At 44.8% G+C, this 21638-nt stretch overlaps 1 protein-coding gene across 1 annotated transcript in view; it reads left to right on the forward strand.

Moving 5' to 3' along the window:
• The first annotated feature begins 8337 nt into the window (after positions 1-8337).
• zeb1b (zinc finger E-box binding homeobox 1b) overlaps positions 8338-21638 on the forward strand; it is a 53873-nt gene continuing 40572 nt past the window's right edge. The window contains exon 1 of the mRNA XM_080544352.1: positions 8338-8397. Coding sequence (XP_080400478.1) covers positions 8340-8397 — 58 coding nt within the window. The 5' untranslated portion in view covers positions 8338-8339. The remainder of the gene's footprint in view (positions 8398-21638) is intronic.

Genomic DNA, 21638 nt, shown 5'->3' on the forward strand with positions numbered 1-21638 from the left:
ATGGTGGAAGAGCAGATTTGGAAAACTCTCAGTATGGTACATCAATATTGAGGCAAAGAGTGGTCTGGAAAAATATCCTTCCTGCAACACCTGAGTAATAATTTTCCTCTGACTACAGTACATCTCACTTCACAGGTATTATTTCATCGAAGAGCGATTTCAAATGTGAGAAGATGACTCCAAAAATAACACCTTGATATACTGAGCTTGACGTCTTTGCAAAATGTGGGATGGCCGTTCCAGCAACAGCAACAAATGAGCAGTAAAACGCAACAGACGGTCCAATAAACACAATAAAATTTAAACTGTGGTTTCCAGGGGAAGGCTGTCTCTTTTGACAATCACAACAAGGGGAACACTGGGGAAAGGTTGTGTAGGGATCTCCTTCCATCCACGACTCTGCAACATTCTCTCTCTCTCTCTCTCTCTCTCTCTCTCTCTCTCTCTCTCTCTCTCTCTCTCTCTCTCTCTCTCTCTCTCTCTCTCTCTCTCTCTCTCTCTCTCTCACACACACACAAACATACACACACACACACACACACACCCACAACACGCATGCATGCACGCACACAAATACAGACCTGCACGGACCAGCCAAGGTAAGTATACTGTATGTCTTGGATTGTTGGTTTGACAGGCAGCCCTGCGTTCACCCTGAGGTCCGAAAGGCCCCAGTCTCACAGCAAGCGATCATAGTACAGATTCATGTGAATGGGTTTGTGTGGTTGTTTTTACTTGTGATCAATGTTTTTATTTTATTTTCAAGTTCAAAGATCTACAATTATTTGGAGCGAGCAAGGGATGACATGCATGCCCACTGATACTGTAACTCTCATAAGCCATGTTCCCCCTCACAGAGGCCTTGTTTGTTTTATGCCTATTACAGTTTTTCTCTATCGCTTTAACACTAACATGGGAACCTCAAACACAATGACCAAAACCTGAAACTGGTGTATTTTATCTCACACCAATTCTTTACAATGACAAACACATTTTCTTTGCTTATCACTAATTTTGCAGTTCTAAACCACACAGTTAACAACACACTAAACACAATTCTCTACATTTGGCACACTCTTCCTTGATAAAATCTCTTGTGTTCACATGGAAAACGCTACCATTCAGAATGCTAAACTCAAACCACCAATTACACGCTCACACTCCTCATGTGGGCAAACACCTATTGCTTTTGAATTAGAAATCATAGCTTTAGCAATAAAAGATTTGCTCTCCTTGTGTTGGAGAACAATGGATGCCATTGCCAACTTTGCAGAGAAAGGTAGAGCGAGAGGTGTGATGTCGATGAGGTCCTGTGGCCAGACAGAAACGAAAGGCAAGATGCAGCCTAATTTTTTTTTCTTGATAGTATATGCAGAAGGCTTATTTTCTTTTTTCTATTGTTTGTTCTGTATGAAGAACATTTTATGAATCCAACTGTGTTTGCTGAGATACATAGAGTATTTCAGAATAAATAAAACATTCTAATCTTGTATTTGTGTGTTTTATATTTGAGTATGAAAACATAACAGTTTATATAACAGGTATGTACTGAAAATGCAAAAGGCCTACTGATAATTGTATCATAGTACTGTTTTCCTCTGATCATAGTGTTTTCCATTGTGCACATCAGGGTTCAGTTGGTTGTTTACAAGTGTCTATTCATTTGATGGTACGTGTTTGTCATTTGACGACAACATTTCATTTTGAGAAGACAACATTATTTTGAATGCAGTGTTTGCTTATGCAAGAGATTTGTGAAGTTTAGGGTTTTGTGTGTGAGGTTTTGGATTTGTGTTAAGAGTTAAGAGAAAATGAGCTATGCTTTGACTGGTGTTAAAGCGCTAGAGAAAAACTGTAAGGGTGTTGTGTTGCACTTATCAAATCCCAGTCACGCCAGAACCCTTATCTTATTATTAGTGTTCCTACTACTACTACTACTACTACTACTACTACTACTACTACTACTACTACTACTACTACTACTACTACTACTACTACTACTACTACTACTACTACTACTACTACTACTAACACTACTACTACTACTACTACTACTACTACTACTACTACTACTACTACTACTACTACTACTACTACTACTACTACTACTACTATTGAACTATTGCGGAACAGTATTGGTGGTTTACTTCTTCTTCTTATTTTCCTGGCTTTGGTCAAATAGCTAAAACAATCCTTGACCAAAAATGCTATGAATGTGCATGCCACAACTAGAGAGCATCAGTAACTATGGCAGAAAGAATGACCATGATTAGATCATAGGTGGCGCTATAATAACCAAAAGTAAATAATTAACTTCAGAATGCTGGCATTTCCACCCCGTTGTATGAAAATGTATGAAACTTCGTACATATGTGTCTTTCCTCATGGGGAACATATTTGCCTCAAGAACCCATAAAACAGCAGAGAAGACATTACACAAAATCGATCAAGATGAAGATGATCCGAGAGGTGAGGAGACACAAGTGGGACATAATCGCAGGTGTCTGTGCAGTAACTGTCAACCAATGCCAACCGAGATGGAGAGTGTAAACAAACTTGTTGTAAAGAGCACAGATTTCTGTCCGCAGCTGTTCAAGGCAAGTTGACGTTATCAAACTATCGTTTTATGATAAAGCTTCTTACCTGAGAGCTCTTTCATTAGTGATGGTCGATTGAATGCCTCCAATGCATCTTTGGAAAAGTGTCGAGAACAAATATGCGCATCTTTATGCAGTTGGATTCGTCCACATGCATCTTCCCACTGCTTTCTCCTCTTCCACTCATTCACTAACCTTGTCATTGCCTCTATGCTGTATATTGATTCCATTCAGCTTAACATTATATAACTTTCACAAATAGCCTACACACTTAACTCTGGTTCATATCACTTAACATACTCTATAAATATATTGAAAACATATACCTCCCATGTCTGATTAACTATGCATCTTGGCACTACAATATGTTACCATGTTGAAGCATTTCCAAATATCTATTAAAAAAACTGGCCTTTGAAATGTTACCATTGTGGCTAAAAGCTAAGGTTAATTCTAATATAGCACTTTAAAACACATCTTCTCATGACCGCTTTACCTGATTCAGTCAGATGGGGGTGGCATACTATGCTAGGCTTGCAGAATATAGTGTAAGCACATTATATAAGTAGTGAAATGCTTGACATAAACTATACAACATGGTCATTAACTGGGGAAAGTTAATCCACAATGCATTTTCATATTTACGCTTAGTGTACGTATATTATCATCATAGCATAGTAGCCCATGTATATCAGGCCATAATTAGGTGACTGGTACCTTACAGGCCCGTGGTCCTAGGGTACTTCATAATATCATAGCTTTAGTATATCATGAGTTCAACGTGGCCCATATTAGGTGAGTGGTCTACCCCCCTGTCTGTAGGTCTACCCCCTATCTGTCAATCTACAACCTGTCTGTAGATCCACCCCGTGTCTGTCAATCTCACCCCATTTATGGTTATGGGGGCATATCTGTAGGAACACGCCCAATTGCCGCTTGCGGTTATATTTAATAATAACAATTAATTACAAAAAATAAACAATGTAAGTTTCATTCACAAGAGAAAAAAGGTTTGAAGGCATTTAGGGCAAGTCCTTCCTATCTGCATAAAAGGCGGTACACTCAAACAAACATGTACAGTATAACACAATGAGTGAATGCTTTAGGGCTTATTGTATTTTGGTTAGGCTCTGACCTCTCCCCTGACTGAGATGTTTGGGGTGTGGCTAACTCTAAACAAGTATGACAGCTACTTCCTGGTGGAGACAAATATATTGAACATCAAGGAAGTGACTTCGGAATCAGCAATCATAAGGAGGAAAACTGACTTTTAGTCCACAAAACATTGTATGTTGTTGGGTTTCAGGGCCTCTCTATGTTCAATGGTTGTTTAATAGTCATGGTATTTGTCCTGGAATTTTCCCAAGGGGTGGGTTTACCTCGTGAGAACGACTCAGAGTTTTGGTCTCAGAATTAGACGCTTTAAACAATGACATTTATTTATTTACTGTTTGTTCATATCCTGGCAAGTCATTGATATGGTATTACAAAAAAAGAAACAGAAGCAAGACAGTACTTGCAAAATGCAAAATGCAGTTTAAACAAAAGCACATCTCAGTGAAGGCCTGTAGCGTATATTAATTGCCTTAGAAGGAGGATGCCGTGGATCTCTGTATTCTCTGTCAGTTAAAGGTAGACTCTGGGATATGATGTCATGCCAGGAAGTCACAGCAAGTTTTACCGTTTTAAGATAAGTTTTAAGATATTTGGAGAAAGTAAAGATGTGAACAATGGTAGACACTCATTAGATGTCGGCGCATGCGCATCATTGCGATAATGTGTGCCATCTCCTCTTGTTTCTTGATCATCTCCATTTTTAAATGATCTCTGGTCGTGTCGCCCAGCTCTTTTCCCACCGCCGTCATATCCCAGAGTCTACCTTTATTTGGGCTCCACCTCGGCACCTTTGGGTGTGATCAGCTGTGCACTCTCCTCTAGTTTGATATCAGCCTCCAGTGCAGCCCTGAGTGCTGTGGTGAGCTAAGTGCCGTGGTGATGCTGTTATGTGGGGGGTTGTCTGAGGTAGGCCAGAGCCTCATATTTAGCTGGTGTCTCCAGGGAGAGATTAGCCAGTTTAGTCTCTGGTGTCTCTCTCTCTATCATTGCCACTGCTCACCAGCCTCTCTTTGTTTCGAGAACAGCCTGTGATTTTCTCCCTCACCCTCTCTTAGCTCTCTTTTTTGTTCCTCTCTATTCCTGTGTTGACGCTGTAACAAACCCCCCCTGTTTGTTACAGCTTCTGTTCTCTTTCTTTTTGTAACTGTTTCTCCCCCCCTGCCCCCCCCCCAATTCTCCCTCCCCCACACAGCTGATGCTCTAAGAGGCAAGCCCAGATGGCATGGCGGTGGCCAGGGCTTGGGCCCCCTCTGTGCAACCCCACACCAGGCCTCCTCCAAAGGCTCCACGGGTCGCAGCGGTCTCCTGGATGGAGTGGTTGGAGCTCACCCCTGTTAGCATTAATCTCCTAAACGATCCCAGCCCTAAGAGGATCAATACTCATTTTCAAGGAGCAGCATGATCCCTTAATGTAGTGGAGGATGGCTTCTTATACTCCTCCTCCCCCCCCCCACCCCGCCACCACCCCCCATCCCCATTTGCCTCAGCCTCCCTACTGGAGACAGCAAGAGTCAGCCTTTCATTTCACTTCCTGTGCTGCTTGCTTGCTTAGTTAAGACAATATCCTCCCCCTTTTACCATATCCTCCCCCCTTTTACCATTATTTCAGTGTGCTGCTTTAACACCTGTATACCGGTACCTTATTTCGGAGGTTGTCTTTATTCGATGTTGGATTTAGTATTTGGTAGCCATTGTCATAAATTCAGTTAATGCATTTATTTGTAATCGACTTCATTGAACCTGTCCTCCTACATACTGCTCTAACCAGGGTCGTCCTTAAGGGTATATTTCATATGTAACAGCTTAACCACCGGCTACTATTTTGCCAGCATATGAATTTGAGACTTGGTGCCAGAGAAAATAAATTGTGCTGTTTTATTCTAGTTGCTTTTAAACACATCAGAGAGGTCTTCAGACCATTTCATTATTGGTAGTCGTGTTATTGTTATTCTTTGTTTTCCACAGAGGTTGAAAAATGACTTCATGCTAACAGGGGCATCCAAGGAAAATGGGAAAAGATTTGAGTTTCCATTGGATAATAACCGTTTCATTTTCCAGGCTCTGTATACAGGAGTATATGACCGCGCGGTTTGCTAAACGCCTCATCATTGATCTTTGCTGATGCAGGCTCTTTCTGGGGCTTTTTTCATTAGGGGGGGTCAAACTGTCCTCTTTCACCTCCCCCATCCCCTTCCAACTGAGCTGCCTCCTATTGGTCGAGGTGTGCACCTGGAACAGGTTGGGAGTCATGGGTAAAGCTATTATTCCCTGTCAAACTGTATGGCCCTTCGCTGTAGACTACTCTCCTCCACTGAATAATTCAGTCTGCAGTCTGGGCCAAGACTGTAAACAGTCACTCTGACGATGAGGAGGTATATAATATCTTAACTGTCCTGTACAGGATGTGGGGGGTAGCTAGGGTGTCTGACAAAACCAGAAAGAGTGATAACATGGATATAGATGTCCAATACTCAAGAGAAAAGCCACCTTCCACCACTGATCTAGGATCAGATTATCCCCAAATCTGACCTCAACCACAGGGGCGGGGGCAGGGGCATAAAAAAAATGATAAAGTACTGTATCAATGTGTTAAAAATACACCTACCGTATGCCATGGTCCTGTTTTGCTCCTGGGTATAATTGTGATGAAAAATGTTATGATAGCCAGACTGAAGAGTGGCCTCTAGGTTATGTTTCAAACCTGCTACTACGGTAAGTGTCCTATCTACAACTGAGTCTGAGACACGAATGAACTGACACATAAAATCCCTCTATACATGATGACAACCTCACGCCACATACAAAAGGCATGCCTCAAGTCAATGCATGAGAAACCTTATAGTCATACGGTACAAGAATAACTCAGCCGAGCAGCAACAGTTGCTCCTGTGACCTATAATTGCCTGTCATGAGACGTCAAGGATCATTTAATTTTGAGCTTAGATTATAAACTCCATCTTTTCTGCCCACTCATATTTCCAAAAGCATTCACCTAACACCATGTGATGCATTTTTCCAGAGCATATCTCTGTGATTGGCGATGTGTGGAGGATCACGTCTGATTGGTTGCAGTCAAACCTACTGATTGTTTTGGCATGGCTGTGTCCTGTAACTGCAGGAGTGAACCCTACCCAGGAGAACAGCGAGGCCTTTCTTTAGGTGGAGGATTGAATCAGCGCTGACAGTCTCATGACCCTCTCTCTGTGCTTCATCCCATCACATTCCTCCATCCCACACACACACACACACACACACACACACACACACACACACACACACACACAGACACAGACACACACACACACACACACACACACACACACACACACTCACTCACACACACACACACACAACACACACACACACACACACACACACACACACACACACACACACACACACTGATAGGAGATGTGTGCAGATGTGAGAATAAGCATGTTTAGATGCACTGACTGTTACATTTATTCCCACTTTTAAAATGAAAATCAATAGTTGAGGACTACAAGAAAATAATATATAGGGAAAAAAATAAAAAATAAAATGCGTAATTTAACCAATGGTTGGCAAATTAATTGTAGCCCCTATATCTGTTCTATTGGATATCTTACAGGAATGATGTTTTCCTGGTTTGATTGTAATTGTTTCCACTGTTCTCAATTTTCTCATAGTTGTTGTAGTAATGCTTGCTTGTTTACTAGTTTGTTTACTTGTTTACTAGTTCTCAAAAGGATATTTTCATGATGTTACATGTTGTATTAAACTACAATGTCCTCATGGCAGAATATTATGACACAGCTTAATTGCACTCTATAACTGTAACAATCTCTCTAATCAATTTTAATTTCTCATTTTTATTTTGACTGACAGGATCTACCTCTATTTCGTAAATTTAGAATTATAAGGTTCTATCTCCGTTTAGGGTAGTTCAGAGATATTGAGCGTCAAAGTTTTTACATTCCATTATGTTTTGTGAGATGGAACCTTTGTATTTTATGAATTACTAACTAAAAAATGTCAACATTTTAAAAATAACACCACACAGACATTAATAAACACCTAATGGATCAGATTATGTAAAAAACTCAATTTTGACAAAAATGGAGATAGAACCTTATAATTCTAAGCTCACGATTTGTAAAATTCCTCCATGCAAAATAACAAGGGAGTGACAACAGGTGCAGACAGCCCTTTAATTAAGCTCCACCCACATCCACTGCAATTTAAAACTCCAATGTCAGCTATCAAGAGGTGGACTTTTACAAAGTATGGAATAGGGTTATTATTGTCCTTGAAACCATAAACCTCTATATATCTATGAAGATCAACATAGAAATGGATTAGGCTACAGAGCATGGCCTACCTGAAACGTGCAACAAAAAAAATGTGTTTTGCAAAATGTAGGTTATGCATTGAGATGATGGATATGGGTAAGAGAGACAGATCAAGAAAGCATGGGAGGGTTGTTGGTCCTAGGGGTTTGGGAGGTGTAGAAGGTAATGTCGTAAAGCAGAGTGTCGTAAACCAGGTGCAGGGGAGGGGAGGTGAAGCGGAGGGGGGAGGAGGGGGGGGAGAGGGGGCGATAGAGGAGGTGACTCTCCGGCAGCATTTAGACACAGCGAAAGGATCATGGCGGATGGCCCCAGGTGTAAGCGCAGAAAGCAGGCGAATCCGAGGAGGAATAACGGTAAGAAAAACTACTTCGGTTGTCCCTCTTTCTTAAGTTTAAGTGGACCAAGGGGTGTTCCATCGAATGATCTATTCTCTGGTCACTTTCGGACCCTCGGAGTGTCGTTTTTAGTTGGTCAAAGTGCTGGAAAGTAGCAAGTAAGCGCAGCGTTTTTACCCCTATGTGGTGCACCGTTATACCTGGCTCTGCTCTCCCTCCGCCTAGCGGCTCAGTGCGCCCTGGACCGTTATACGCACCTAATCCTAGAGTACTAGACCTGCTTTTGTTGCTCATTTCGGTGCTTTTTCGATTAAATCTGAGTGCACTTTGTCCATATTTACACTTTATATATTTACACTTTTCAACTTCATTGTTTCTCTCTCCATTTTCTTTGGTTAACTCACTCAACTGCGGTAAAACAAGCCTCTACCTGGTTGGGCTTGTTTTTTTTTCGGACCCCGATCATGCAGATCACCTTATTTATCCTTATGAAATGAAATGCTCTGAAATAAGAACATAGGGTAACAACATCTGACTAGCAGTGGTCTTGTATTTCTCTAGCTCTTTCCCCCTTGCAGGGCAGGTACTGTAGCGCGAGAGACAGGACTGTTTCTACATAGCAAGGGCTCGAGCATTTGGAAATGTTTTTTTACTACGAAATGTGTCCTGATATGCTGATCAAATAAAAACATATGCATATGCTGTGACTATTTGTGTAGGCTACTACATGCTTGTTTTCCCAACATTATTTTTTATGTACGTATAGTGATGCTGCACGGTTTTTTCCAAAGACTATTAACAGCTCTATGCATTAGTTTTTGTTCTACTTGGCTATAACTTTTCGATTGTTTTTAAAGCACCTGCCCAATGAAATACGATTAAAAGAGCATGTTTAAATGTACATAGAAACTCAAGCGAGCTGTTTTTGTTGCATGCATGGGGTGGTTGTGTGTGTCCCAGAGGAAGGATCTCACGCGCTGTTTGTGTGAGGTACAGCCTATATAAGGAGTGCGCATACATCCTCAGTCGCGCGCTGGGGAATTATGAGCAAAAACTGGGTGTCTTCGAGACTGCAACATTTTCACCAAGAGTGTTTTATTACTAGGCTATTATTGATTTCATGTTTGTGCATTTGTGTTGATTGTTTTGTGATAGACCGGAGTAACGGTTTATAGTGTGGCTAGTATAACTTTTAATTTAATAACTTCTTGATCTGGGTTAATATTGATGTTGATCAAGTCAATGTCATGGTGGCCGTTTTATGGAAATGATAACTCCGATCTCTGACTTTGAATAGGCATGATGCACTTCGGTGGTTGGTGTGTTTTTTCTGTGGGAATGCCATTTTTAATTGCGTTCTCATTTTTTGTTGTAGGGTTTCTTGTTTTTGTTTTAATTGTGATCAAAGGTGTTGAATTGTATGCGCAATGTTTGTTTTCTCTTTTCTGCATTATGTGGAAAAATAGCAATTTGCTCCTCGTTGACGACACGCGTTGCCTCATGCAGCCAGTCAGCAGCAGCGCAAGTGTTGAGCCACCCAGCGTAGCCTGCAGGAACTGTCAACGTGTTTACCTGCTCCGGAATAACGGGGATTTTGGTCTCTCCACAAAGATCTGGTGAAACAGACAAACCTGCAAATCTAATCTCGGTTGACTGAATAGCCTACGTTGAGTAAGAGAAGTGACGGACTCGAGGGAATCTGATCTTTTCAGAGCAGCGGAGAGAGCGTTCCTGTGCACCACAGCAAATGGCAACTTGTGCAGGTATAGAGAGACAATGTGTCGGTGTGTGTTTCAGGGTTCTGCATGCTGTCAGATGTCAATTTGCTTTGATGGGTGAATTGCTGCGTTTACTAAGTTTCTGTCATTCTATATTTTTATCTGTACGACTTATTTCGTGTGCGCACCTTTTGTCTGTGTCTCTGATGCGTCACCGGTCCGTGCCACACATAACGGTTAATTGAGCGTTGGGATGTGGACACACCTTGACACAACGTGCCCGCTGTAACCAAAAGTGGACACTTGCGGCTTATGATCCACTAACATTTTTAAAACGGGAAATAATGGCTTGCCACTGCAATGCATATAGGCATAGCCTGCCATTGACTTAGCACCTAGACTGTCAGCAAGGTGCATAACATAACACACATAGAGGTGGATTCATTGACTTGTTTATGTTTAATGGAGCATGACATCTCCAGACTAAAAGCCTATTTGTTGTTTTATTTGCACATTAATGAACTTTTTGTTGCCAATATTATGTCAACCCCATATTTTCCTATTTTGCATAAATTACATCATAATTGTACTGGCCCAGCTGATGTTCTTTTCCAAATAAACACTTATGTTTTATTCCGTTGTTTTAGCCTGACTTTCTTTTGAATTTGTTTCTATACACTATGTGCAAAAAAGACAAAAACATGTTCGATGTTATGACCAAACCAAGGGGAAAGTTTCAGAGACCATGGAAACTCATTATAGCCCAGGACTGTGCCCACTACTACACTGTGATGTCTATATTGACACAATGTTCTGTATACCTCAAGCTTCAGCATTCATTCCATCCAGATTCTAACCAGATTTGCTTAAACGTAGCTGGCCCTCAGATGAGGTTCTCTGGACTAGTGGTTCTGTTGTTTGACAAGCTATCCATTATTGCTGACTCTGAGGAGGGGGGGGGGGATCCTCAGCTAAACCAGAGGTGGTTCACATGGAGAGAGAGAGAGAGAGAGAGAGAGAGAGAGAGAGAGAGAGAGAGAGAGAGGAGAGAGAGAGAGAGAGAGACTGTCTGAGGACAAACAGACAGGGATTGACAGTATTATCCTCAATATAATCCTCAGTATTACCTCACATCGACCATCTTTTAAATGTATAGACATATCTTAACCGAGCAGCGGCCAGCTAGGTGAGAACAACCTTTTGGAGTGGCAGTAGGTTGATTGTTTGGGGACAGGGGGACGTGGTGATTACTGAAACCAAAAGGTGCTTGCGTGGCCAGCCTATTGGTTTTCTTGCTCGGCCCTGAGATGGATGAGATCAAGGTGAGCTCTCGTCACAGCTGTAAACATGGAGGTGTTAACAGCCTGCAGGACGACAGGTGTTTGCAATTGGTGGGATCCTGCAGCTTCCTTTGTCACTTCTCTCTAGGCAGTTCCCCTCAGGAATAGTGCCATTCCGCGGAACGGTAATTTAACACGGCAATTTGGGAATAGAGGAATGTGGTTGGTATTAACATTCTTAGCAAAAATAAACATACCCACTCTCTGGGATAGCTTTGTAGCTATGTGAGTGGAGGCTTATTGGACCTACATTTCAAAGGAACTTGTGTGTATAGGCAGGATTTCTATTTATTTGAATTCATCTCTCTCTCTCTCTATCTTCCTCTCTCTCTCTCTCTCTCTCTCTCTCTCTCTCTCTCTCTCTCTCTCTCTCTCTCTCTCTCTCTCTCACACACACACACAAACACACACACACAAACCATACTTTGGAAGTGTGTGTTACTTCAATGAGTCATCCTTCAAAAAGACAAAAAAAAAGATTAGATTGGCCTTTTGGCTACTGAAATGCTGTGTGTGATGTAGTGGAGGATGTTTATTCGGCTCGTAAAACTATAATTAGTGTGCCAGACTCATTTTTCCCTCCTAAATAATATTGAATGTAACCACATGCTGTAAAGTTGTGTGAGAACAATAAAGCAACACTGTGGTTAAGCTACAATTCTTAAGAAAATACAATGTTTTGGCCATTGAAAGGCTTGAGGGGGAGAAGGGGTGGTTCTGTGGCCCTGCATGCTGCTTTAGTGTTTTAAAAGCCATCTGTTAACATTTAAAAGGTCTACCCCTGGTGTGTGGAGTTTAGCAGAAGAGGAAATTTTCATTTATCTGACTGCTTTTGAGCAACTTCCTCTGCTTCATTTGAAAGTGCCAAGTCAGAAGAAAATCCCCCACCCCCAACCCTGCTGCTCCCCCCTAGCGCCCCCCCCTCCTTCCAGAACAACACACCCCCGTCCCAGCCCGCCCGCCCCCCCTCCCTGCCTGCCCAGTCCCTTTATTCCGGGGGTAAGACACAGTAGCACAGAGATGCTGTTGATTGCCCCCTGACCTAGGCACCCATGCATGCCTCAAGTATGACTTCACTTTCCCCCCAGTGCCATTGTGAGTCTTTCAGCATGTCCAATTGTGTTTGTGTTTAAGTCCCTTCAATGAAAGGATCTCGAGGGGTAAAAAAAAAAAGCATGGGGGTGTGGTTGGCTCTGGCTATAGCCCTTACTCCCCCCCCCCCCCTCCCCACTGTCCATCCCCCTGACCACTCCAACCTCTATCTACCCTGTGGAGTGTGGAGGGGGGGAGGGAGAGCGTCCGTGAGAACTGGCAGAGGTGACACTGGGGTGCTGCTGGGGGAGCGGGGAGGTGCTTGCTTGGTCTCACGAAACAAACATGACAGTTGTGTTTAAATGTGTTGTTTATATTTAGACGTAGCCTATATGTGCTCGTTTTCAAACGAAGACTTGGAACGCAGCCAAGCGAGCGAGTGTGTTAAACAAACGGTGTCAAAGACACAAAAGCGGATCGTCCTCATTTTTGGTCAGTGAGTCAGTCTAACCCTGAGTTAGAAGATTAGATTATCCCTCCCCGTCGAGAACAACACGGTATTCTAATACTGTACCATCCCACAGATCACACAGTGCAGGGACGTCCCTAGCAAATTTTGTTTTTGAAAATAATACGAGGCGGCCGTCCCACTCCAACTCTGTGTTTATGCAGCTTAATGATTAGCAGCTCCCATGGAGGCCCGAGCATTACCCTATAAAAAGGTGCTCTCCCCTTAGAAAATAAAGTTTTAAACCCCCAAGTCAGTTTCACTAACCCCCTTAACTGCGCTTGGATGTGCTTTATTGGGAGTTTGTGTGGATGAATGCTTAAATGAGCCATTGTGTATTAAGGCTTTAGTGAGAGAAGGTCTGAGGGAGAAAGAGCCTAGTTACCTTTGCAGTTTGCCCGCTCTACCTCATACACTTTCAGTGGCAGAAGAAAAGGCCCATTCAGCGGGCCCGGCATGGGGAGGGAGAGCCCTTTTCAGACTCCGCTTGTGGGAAACTTCTCCTCCATACTGTGCATGCTATTTGCATATTAGCCATTCTCTTCCCAAAGACCTCGAGACCGAGGAATCTGCGGAACGCTCAGAGAATTCATCAAATCTCTCTCTCTCTCTCTCTCCCTCTCTCTCTCTGTCTCTCTCCCTCTCACACATACACACACACACACACACACACACACACACACACACACTTCCCTCTGGTCCTCCTTGCAGTGTTTGTGTAGGCCTAGACCTACATGTTTTGAATATGCTTGAATATATTTTGGCTTTGAAATGTGTTTATATGTCTGTGTCATGCTTTTTTTTTTCTTTGCGGAATGCATGTCTATCCCTTTGCCGTTCGTTCCGTGCTTTCTAGAAGCTCAGTGTTTAGAGAGTGTGTTTTGCTGCAGCAGGCAGGCAGGAGAGTCCCCCACAATCCCCAGCATGCATGGTCCAGGAGGAGGGGGGGGGGGGGGGCTGCATGACTGACTGAAGTGATGGGGCCGTGTGCCCCCAAGGCTGACACAGAACGAGGGCGAGTGACTGACCGAGTGTCAACAGTGTTGTTGAAAGGACAGAAATATCCTCGAGTTGTTCAGGTGGGGGGTTGGTGGGACAGGCCGGGGGGGAGATGGGGAGTGGTATGCAGTGACGTGTTAGCCCAGTGAACTGAACAAAAAACACCACGGCTGCTCGGGAGAGAGAAACGCGGCCCCCAGAATAGCTTAGCTCCTCTCCGAGCTAAGGATCCTTCCCCTCCGTGTCCCCCCAGCCGTCAGTCAAACACGGGGAAACATGATCCTGACGTAACGCCACACTGTATTGACAACACTAGCTGTCTGTTGAGTGATTCGCCAATTTTGTGTTGACACCAGTGACTGAAATAAGTGACACTGCTCATACTATATATCCTCCCCGCCATCATAGCCAGACAGGTGTGTTTGGTAGATTGCCTCACTCCGCCGAGATTTGTTTAGTGACGCTCGAAAGGGCAATCTCTCCTCCCTCTACCCCTCTCCCTCCTCCTACCTGTCCCATAGGGACAGGTTGGGGGCTGCAGTGATAGGCCAATGTTGTGTGTATACCTGAGAGAGATTTTGATCTCTAAATTACCGTCCGCTGGGGGGGTAATTGTGTGTAGGCCCCAGCTCTTGTCTGTTGATGTGTCATTTTAATCATGTGTATGGTGGCTGCTCTTTAGGCCAGGGTTAGTCTCTCTGGGGTTGACACACTGTCTGTTGCCTCCCTCCCTCCCTCCCTCCCTCCCTCGACTCCCCCCTCTTGCCCTCACTCCTCCTCTCCTCCCCCCCCCCCCCACCCCCCCACCCCCCGTTCCTCAGTGGAGCGGTTAATGAAAAGGCCCGGGTTTGACAATAGGGAGGCAGCAGGCGCCCCGGGAGCTCTCATGCCAGGTTGTGTTTTGTGGCACAAAACTCATCAGTAGAGAATCTTTGTTCCTCATTTGTTTTTTCACTAACTCGCCCCTGCCTTTTGGGGCAATATGGCGGCTCTGGCGACGAGTAGTAGATCAGAAGGTTGTGCGCCGGATTATCTTGAGTTGTCCTCATTGTTATGCCTCTTGTCTGCTTGTGAACTGTGAGTTCCAGGCATTGGCGTACAACAAGATCATCCCATGATCAACGCCATGAGTTGCTCATTGAACATCCTGGCGTTCTACCAGGTCGTGATGAGCATACTGATTTTTGTATCAAGACAGCCATACTGGTAATGGGACTCCATATTTCGAAGCCATTATCATGACACGGAAATGTTGACATATCCCCGGGCCGCGGTGACTCATACGAGGGGCCGTCACACTGCACTCGATAGCCCCCACTGCTTCAACAGAAACCCTTAGTCACTCTCTCTATTAGTCTGGGGGAGGGGCGGAGCTGCTACGCGCAAAACGTCCGAATCTGTAAACATCCACAGAGGATTAATGAGCTGAGAACGCGAAAACCGGACAACAGGGAGAGCGACGGAGGCTGGGATCGGCCTGCACCGCCGTCTCAATCGATCCCAGCCGCCATCGCTGAGCATGTGCAGTTGAGGTTCTCCGTGTGACCCCCCCCCCCCCAAGAGAGGGCGGACCCAACCTGGTCCGGCACCAATGCTTATGAGGCCCGGAGCCACTCAACAACAGTGGGAACGGACTGAATTGTTTTCGGACAAGGCACCGGCATGGGGATAGAGAATAGTTTCTCCCTGACCTCAAACCATGGGATTTTGTGTTCCTTTTTTGGGAATTTCCAAGGCTTCTGATTCAAGAGTTTTTTTTATATGGAGAGGTTGATCACTCCTATCATATTCTGTGTCTTCTGGTCTTTACTGTACGGGGCTCCGTTGAGGTTTTCCCTACTGCCCAGGCTTCGGGAGAGCTTTGACAGGGCTGCTCTCTGTGCGGGGTGTAGGCCTAATGCGTGTCATATGATGATGAATGTGTGTTGTGCTGAGCTTTATAAACAGTGGATTCCCATCTTACGCCGCCCCATATGTTTCCCCTCACTCTTCTCCCCCCCCCGATGTCATTGTTCTCTCTGCTAAACACCACACTGGGGAGTTCACATGTCTGTCACATAGTCACAAGTGTCACATTTCTCTCTTTGTTGCAATTTAGCTGTTTATTCCCCCCCCCCATTGCTCAGGGGACTGTTGTTCAATGAGTAACTGAATCTAACCAGGTTTCGGAGTGTCTACTACACACTACAGTATACCTTGTACCCCACCTGACATCGATTTAGATGGGGCTTTTTTTTTTTTTTTCAGAGCAAAGTACAAAAACGTCTTTAAGCTCCACCCACTCTGCCTTTCTCTGTCCACTCAGGGCAGCGTGATCAGACGGGGTTGACCTTTAACCTGTGCCCCCTCCACCTGGTCTGTCCAGTCCTGGCCTTCTAGCTCACTGTGGCTTTTCAGGTGTTTGCAGTCGCAAAACACAGAGTGGCCTTGCCTGGCACGTTTCCCCATAGTGGTGCTAGAGGAGGAGGAGGAGGAGGGGGAGGAGGAGGGGCACAAACATGGCTGTTGCCAGACAATCCGACATCTGTCCCCCTTAGTCATACTAACATCATTCCTCTCTCTCTCATTACGCTGGCACCGTGCCCTCAGCTGGGAAGTCAATGAACCGTGGTTTTTAATTGATAATGTTTGGAGTCATACGACACTATTAATTAGTGCCTGTTGGGTGTTTGTTTTTGTTTTTTTCCCTGCTGTTTGGCTCGTGGTGTGTTCTACGAGAGATGTCATTAACTGTCTCATCTGTTACCGGCGCACCACTGCGCTAACAACACTCCGCTGCGCTAACATCCCAATCTCTCTCTCCCTCTCTCTCTCTCTTTCTCTCTCTCTCTCTCTCCCTGTTTTTCCCTGTTTATCTCTCTCTCTCTCTCTCTTTTTTTCTCCCTCTCTGCTGAGTCTGGCAGCTGCCTGGCCTCTCCCACTCCAACTACGAGCAGGTGCTGCAGGCACGCAGAAACTCAGCTACACACCACTCGTAAATAACACCTGACAAAAGTGTGAGAGAGAGAGGGAGAAAGATTTAAAGTTTCCTCTGGCAGGAGAGCAGCTAGACCCAGCAGGGTGCGGCCCCTGGTCAGCTCGGAGCCTCCTGTGCAATGACGTGTTCACAAAGAGAAATGGGACTTTTCTTAATCTGTTCTGTCAGTCTGAGTGAAACAACTGCCTGTCCTTCTAATATATAGTATTTTGAGTATTTGTTTACCTCCCCCACTCCCCGACCCCCCACCAATATCAATTGTGACACGGTCCGGTGAAAAGGGCCACATGTCGGCAATTCTCAAGTCAGGTCAAAGCAAAATTAGCAAAAAGCTTCTTTTCTTATGTGTTTTTACAATGTATGACACATCATTTAAAATCTTCCAATCTGCACTTTCATAATCAGGAAAAAACCCAGAAGAATGACCAATGCCGTACTTGAGGTACTTTTTAACCAGACCTTGTCAGACAGACACCACTTTCTTGCCACATCAAATGTGTCCAAAAAACCCACCTTTTTGCAATGAAAGGTAGCACTTAGCGAACACTTAAAGAGGAACTTGAATTTGAAAGAAAGGCAGAAGTGTCAGTGACTTATCTTTTCTGTAAGAAGCTCTGAACAATGCTTTTTTTCCCCCAGCTCTAAATCCAAATGAAGTGGTCAGGAATTAAATTGAATGTCCACATTAATAACCCCCTGACAATAATGAACCTGTACTACAAAAAAATGTAAACCCATAAATCACACTAGATTAAGGACTATTAATGAACATGACTTCAATCACATTAAAGCTCTTCCTCTGCAATTTAGTGCCTAAGTCATAAATAGACTTAAGGTCTTCAGCCCCTGGTTTGAACCACTATCGATCAGCCCAGTCCTTCAGTGCGAAGGTTAGTTTGTCATTCCTCGGCTGTCCGCCGAACAAAACCAGGAAGTCTGTGTGAGATTACGGGGCCAGGATGCAACCTGAAAGGCCTTTATCTCTGTGAAAACAAGAGCCTTTCCTGGTCTGGTCGTGATCAACTAAAGTCAGCAACTCCTGCACCTGTGGCAGGCCTATTTAAAGGCTTCTTGTTGCTAGAGACAAGGCATAACATTAGAGCCTCGGGGGCGAGTCTAGCCTTCGCTAGTGGATGTCGTCTAAACTCTAAAAGCTTCACAAAGAAAGAACAAAACAACACGGCTTTGAGGACAGAAATAAAAATAAGTGGTTGGTGTAAATTGAGGGGTACCGCAGGAACGAAAGATCATTTCTTTTGCAAAGAGCACCTTGCCTTCCAGCAGAGTTTTTAAAAAATAGGTCTGGATTCTTAAACGGCAGTGTCTAGCCAAAGCTAGCGTCTCCAGCCTCTGGTACTCTCAGCTCTCATTGTCAGGAGCCAGCAAGGCCTCGATACAAAACCCGAGGTGTCTGACTTTTATTCGTTTTTTTACATGGAAATCATAATGCTTGAAGTGATGTATAGGCTCGGTCGTGGAGTCATTATTTTATTAATAATTAATGTTTTTTTATAACCGCTGACACCACATTGTGTCAACCCAAATCCCTCACCCATTGAAAATGACACATTTTTATCCCTTTCTGAATATGTGCGCCCCTCGAATCAAATGTTGCACCAACAGCAACCTGCGGTGAATTTCAACGAGCCAGTCCTTATTATGCCATCTACGCTAACTGCCTCCATTCAACGGTAGTGTCCTGACTTCTAAAAAGGGGGACACATAAGCGCCATTCAGCCAGTGAAAAGCCCCCCTGCCAGTCAGTGGCTCCCCCTGTTTCAGCGCCAGGATGCAGCACGTCTCGCTTGGCGTGGGCGCCAGCATGGCACTGCGCCTCTCATTCATCTGTCCCACATGACGAACAATTAAGCGATGTGTGACTGATGAACGTGTCTGCGTTACGATCGACGTGATTACTTCTTGTGCAGAACAGGTCGGGGAGAGAGAGAGAGAGAGAGAGAGAGAGAGAGAGAGAGAGAGAGAGAGAGAGAGAGAGAGAGAGAGAGAGAGAGGGAGAGAGAGGGAGAGAGAGAAGTTCCTTTTAGCTGATAGTCCACTACCAAAACTAACTTCCTGTTGTTATCGGGTGCTCTTACATCAAAGAGGTCAGGGGAGGGGGATGCTCCCATGAGATTACCTCGTGAGAGTCACATGGTCTGTGTGTGTGTGTGTGTGTGTGTGTGTGTGCGTGTGTGTCTGTGTGTTAGATGTGGTTTGGTCTAATGCATTCCTGGCCTCCACCTGAATTCCAACCTGTGTGTGACCCGGTTCTGGGGCTCGCCTCACGCCACCCCACCAGCCAGAGCACAATAGAGACCCTCAGCCCACGTCTCCGGGGGGCTCTTACCACCAGATGTTTGACCGTGGCTGGTTTAGCCCCCCGGATACGTATCGGCCCCCCCACCTGTCTCTGGACGCACAGACTATGCGGCCACTTTTGTGGAATGCATTACCCACTAATGCAACATATAGATATATAGAGGTATAGAGGTGGTTTGATCTATAGAAATATAGATCTAGAGGTGGTTTGATCTATAGAAATATAGATATAGAGGTGGTTTGATCTATAGAAATATAGATATAGAGGTGGTTTGATCTATAGAAATACAGATATAGAGGTGGTCTGATCTCTAGAAATATAGATATAGAGGTGGTTTGATCTATAGAAATATAGATATAGAGGTGGTTTGATCTATAGAAATAAAGATATAGAGGTGGTTTGATCAGGGAGTTCTCAGTCAAACTCAGTCCGCCTGCATCATTACCCATCCAGGGCCTCACAGTCGGACTGATCACGGAGGTTATTTTCCAAATTGAAACCTCCAAAATCCGTAAAGGCCATCATAAGCACGAAGGCCATTGTCCACTTAGGCCCTAATACCCCTTGTCTGCCAGCCCCTGTTTCCTCTGTGCCAGACGGCTAATTTAAAGCAGTGCCCTCCTAATCGAATGGGCTGTCTAATAAATCTATTGAATCAAGAGCAATCTCCTTAGTCAGGGCAGCACGGCCGGGACAGGGCGTCTAGACGGGCAGAACGCTGCTCCGCAACCAAAGGAATCTTACCTTTCCCTTCTTCTCCCTTCTGTCAGCAAGGTACGGAATGAGTTGTCAACCCCAATCGATGCTCCTGGTTTGTTTTTACAAGGGGGCGAACCCTTTACTCTCTGACAACTAGGATAGGTTTAAGGTACATTAAGTGCTGTGATGCGTCCTTTCCTCCAACGGAGCCCCCCCCCCCCCTGAGCGTGGAACACTGATGCCTTAATGCAGCACCATTGTTAGTAATGATGATGAGTGTGTCAAGCTCAGTCTTCCTGCTGCTCTATCCTTAGATAGGTAATCCCTAGCGCTACATATTAAACCCTGCTTGAAATGGAGTTCTCTGACCAGCTACCAATAAAGCAAGCATCATGATATAGTGGCCTCCAGGCCTGCTATTAATATACAAATATGGAGGATTACTGTCTGCTTGACCCCCCTCTGTCCATGGAAAGGGGATTAGGTGGGGCCAGACAGATTGGATTTAATGTGTGTGTTAGACTAAATGATTGCTGTATAACAAAGCCCCTCATGTATGGAATGATCTCTGCGTAACCCCCCGCGTTCCCCCCCCTCCCAAAACCCAACCAAGCACACACACACACGCACACACACATGTTTTCTGCCCCTTCCTCCAAATGCTCAGCAGTGCAGTCTACCACTTTTAGCTAGCCCTACATTTTCAAAATGGACCGCTTGCAAAAAAATACCAGGAAAGTGACCACACTTCTAACTACCGCCAAAAAAACAACAGTATGATTTTAAAAAATCCCAGACTATACAATAATAGCAACAAACTGCAGCTCAGTTGACAGTTCACATTAAATCAGTCAGGGCAGGAATGGATACATGGATACACGTCGCAACATACGTAGTCGTGACGACAACCTCCTGGCTCGGACAGACTGGAGCTCAAGATGTTCCACTGGTGTGTCCCAGCTGAGGAGGAGAACTATGGGCTGGCCTGGTCCAAAATAAGGCCTGGGAGTCATGATCCCTAACTTCCTGTTTGAAGAGAGAGAAAAAATGGGACGAGAGAAAAATCCAGATTTGTTTATAAACCTGCTTCCTCCCAGGGAGGGCCGTGTCCCGCGCCTTTATGGGAAGTGACTCTGAGGACAACAGGCAGGCAGACCCCTGACAGAAGATGGGTCTGCGTGTGTGTGTGTGTGTGTGTGTGTGCGTGTGTGCGTGTGTCCTACAGATAACAGTGTGTGTCCTTTACTGTATCTGCTACTATATCACAGGACATTGAACTGTTTGTTTGTTTGTCGGTGTACGTGCTCGCATGAGTGAACGTTTTACGTGCGTCCGTGTGCGTGTGTGTCTGGTGTCTGTCTTCTGTGTGTGTGTGTGTGTGTGTATGTTCTGTAGGCGTGTGTGTGTGTGTATGTTCTGTAGGTGTGTAATGCGAGTCCCACCTTTGCCACAACTGTCCCCGGCTTGTTTATACCCAAGGGCGCCTTTGTAAAGGAGAGGGTTTAATCATCTCTGTGGCACATGTCCTCGTTATCACCTACGATTAATGAGCTCTCCATTAATGAAAAAAAGCAGGAGGTGCCTCACCCTCCTCTCCTCGCCACATTTACCACCACCCTGGAGGAGAGAGACCGGGGGTGGAGGATCCGGGGGGGGGGGGACGACG

The sequence above is a fragment of the Nansenia antarctica genome (assembly GCF_963989245.1).
Source record: "Nansenia antarctica genome assembly, chromosome: 13".
NCBI lineage: Eukaryota > Metazoa > Chordata > Actinopteri > Argentiniformes > Microstomatidae > Nansenia > Nansenia antarctica.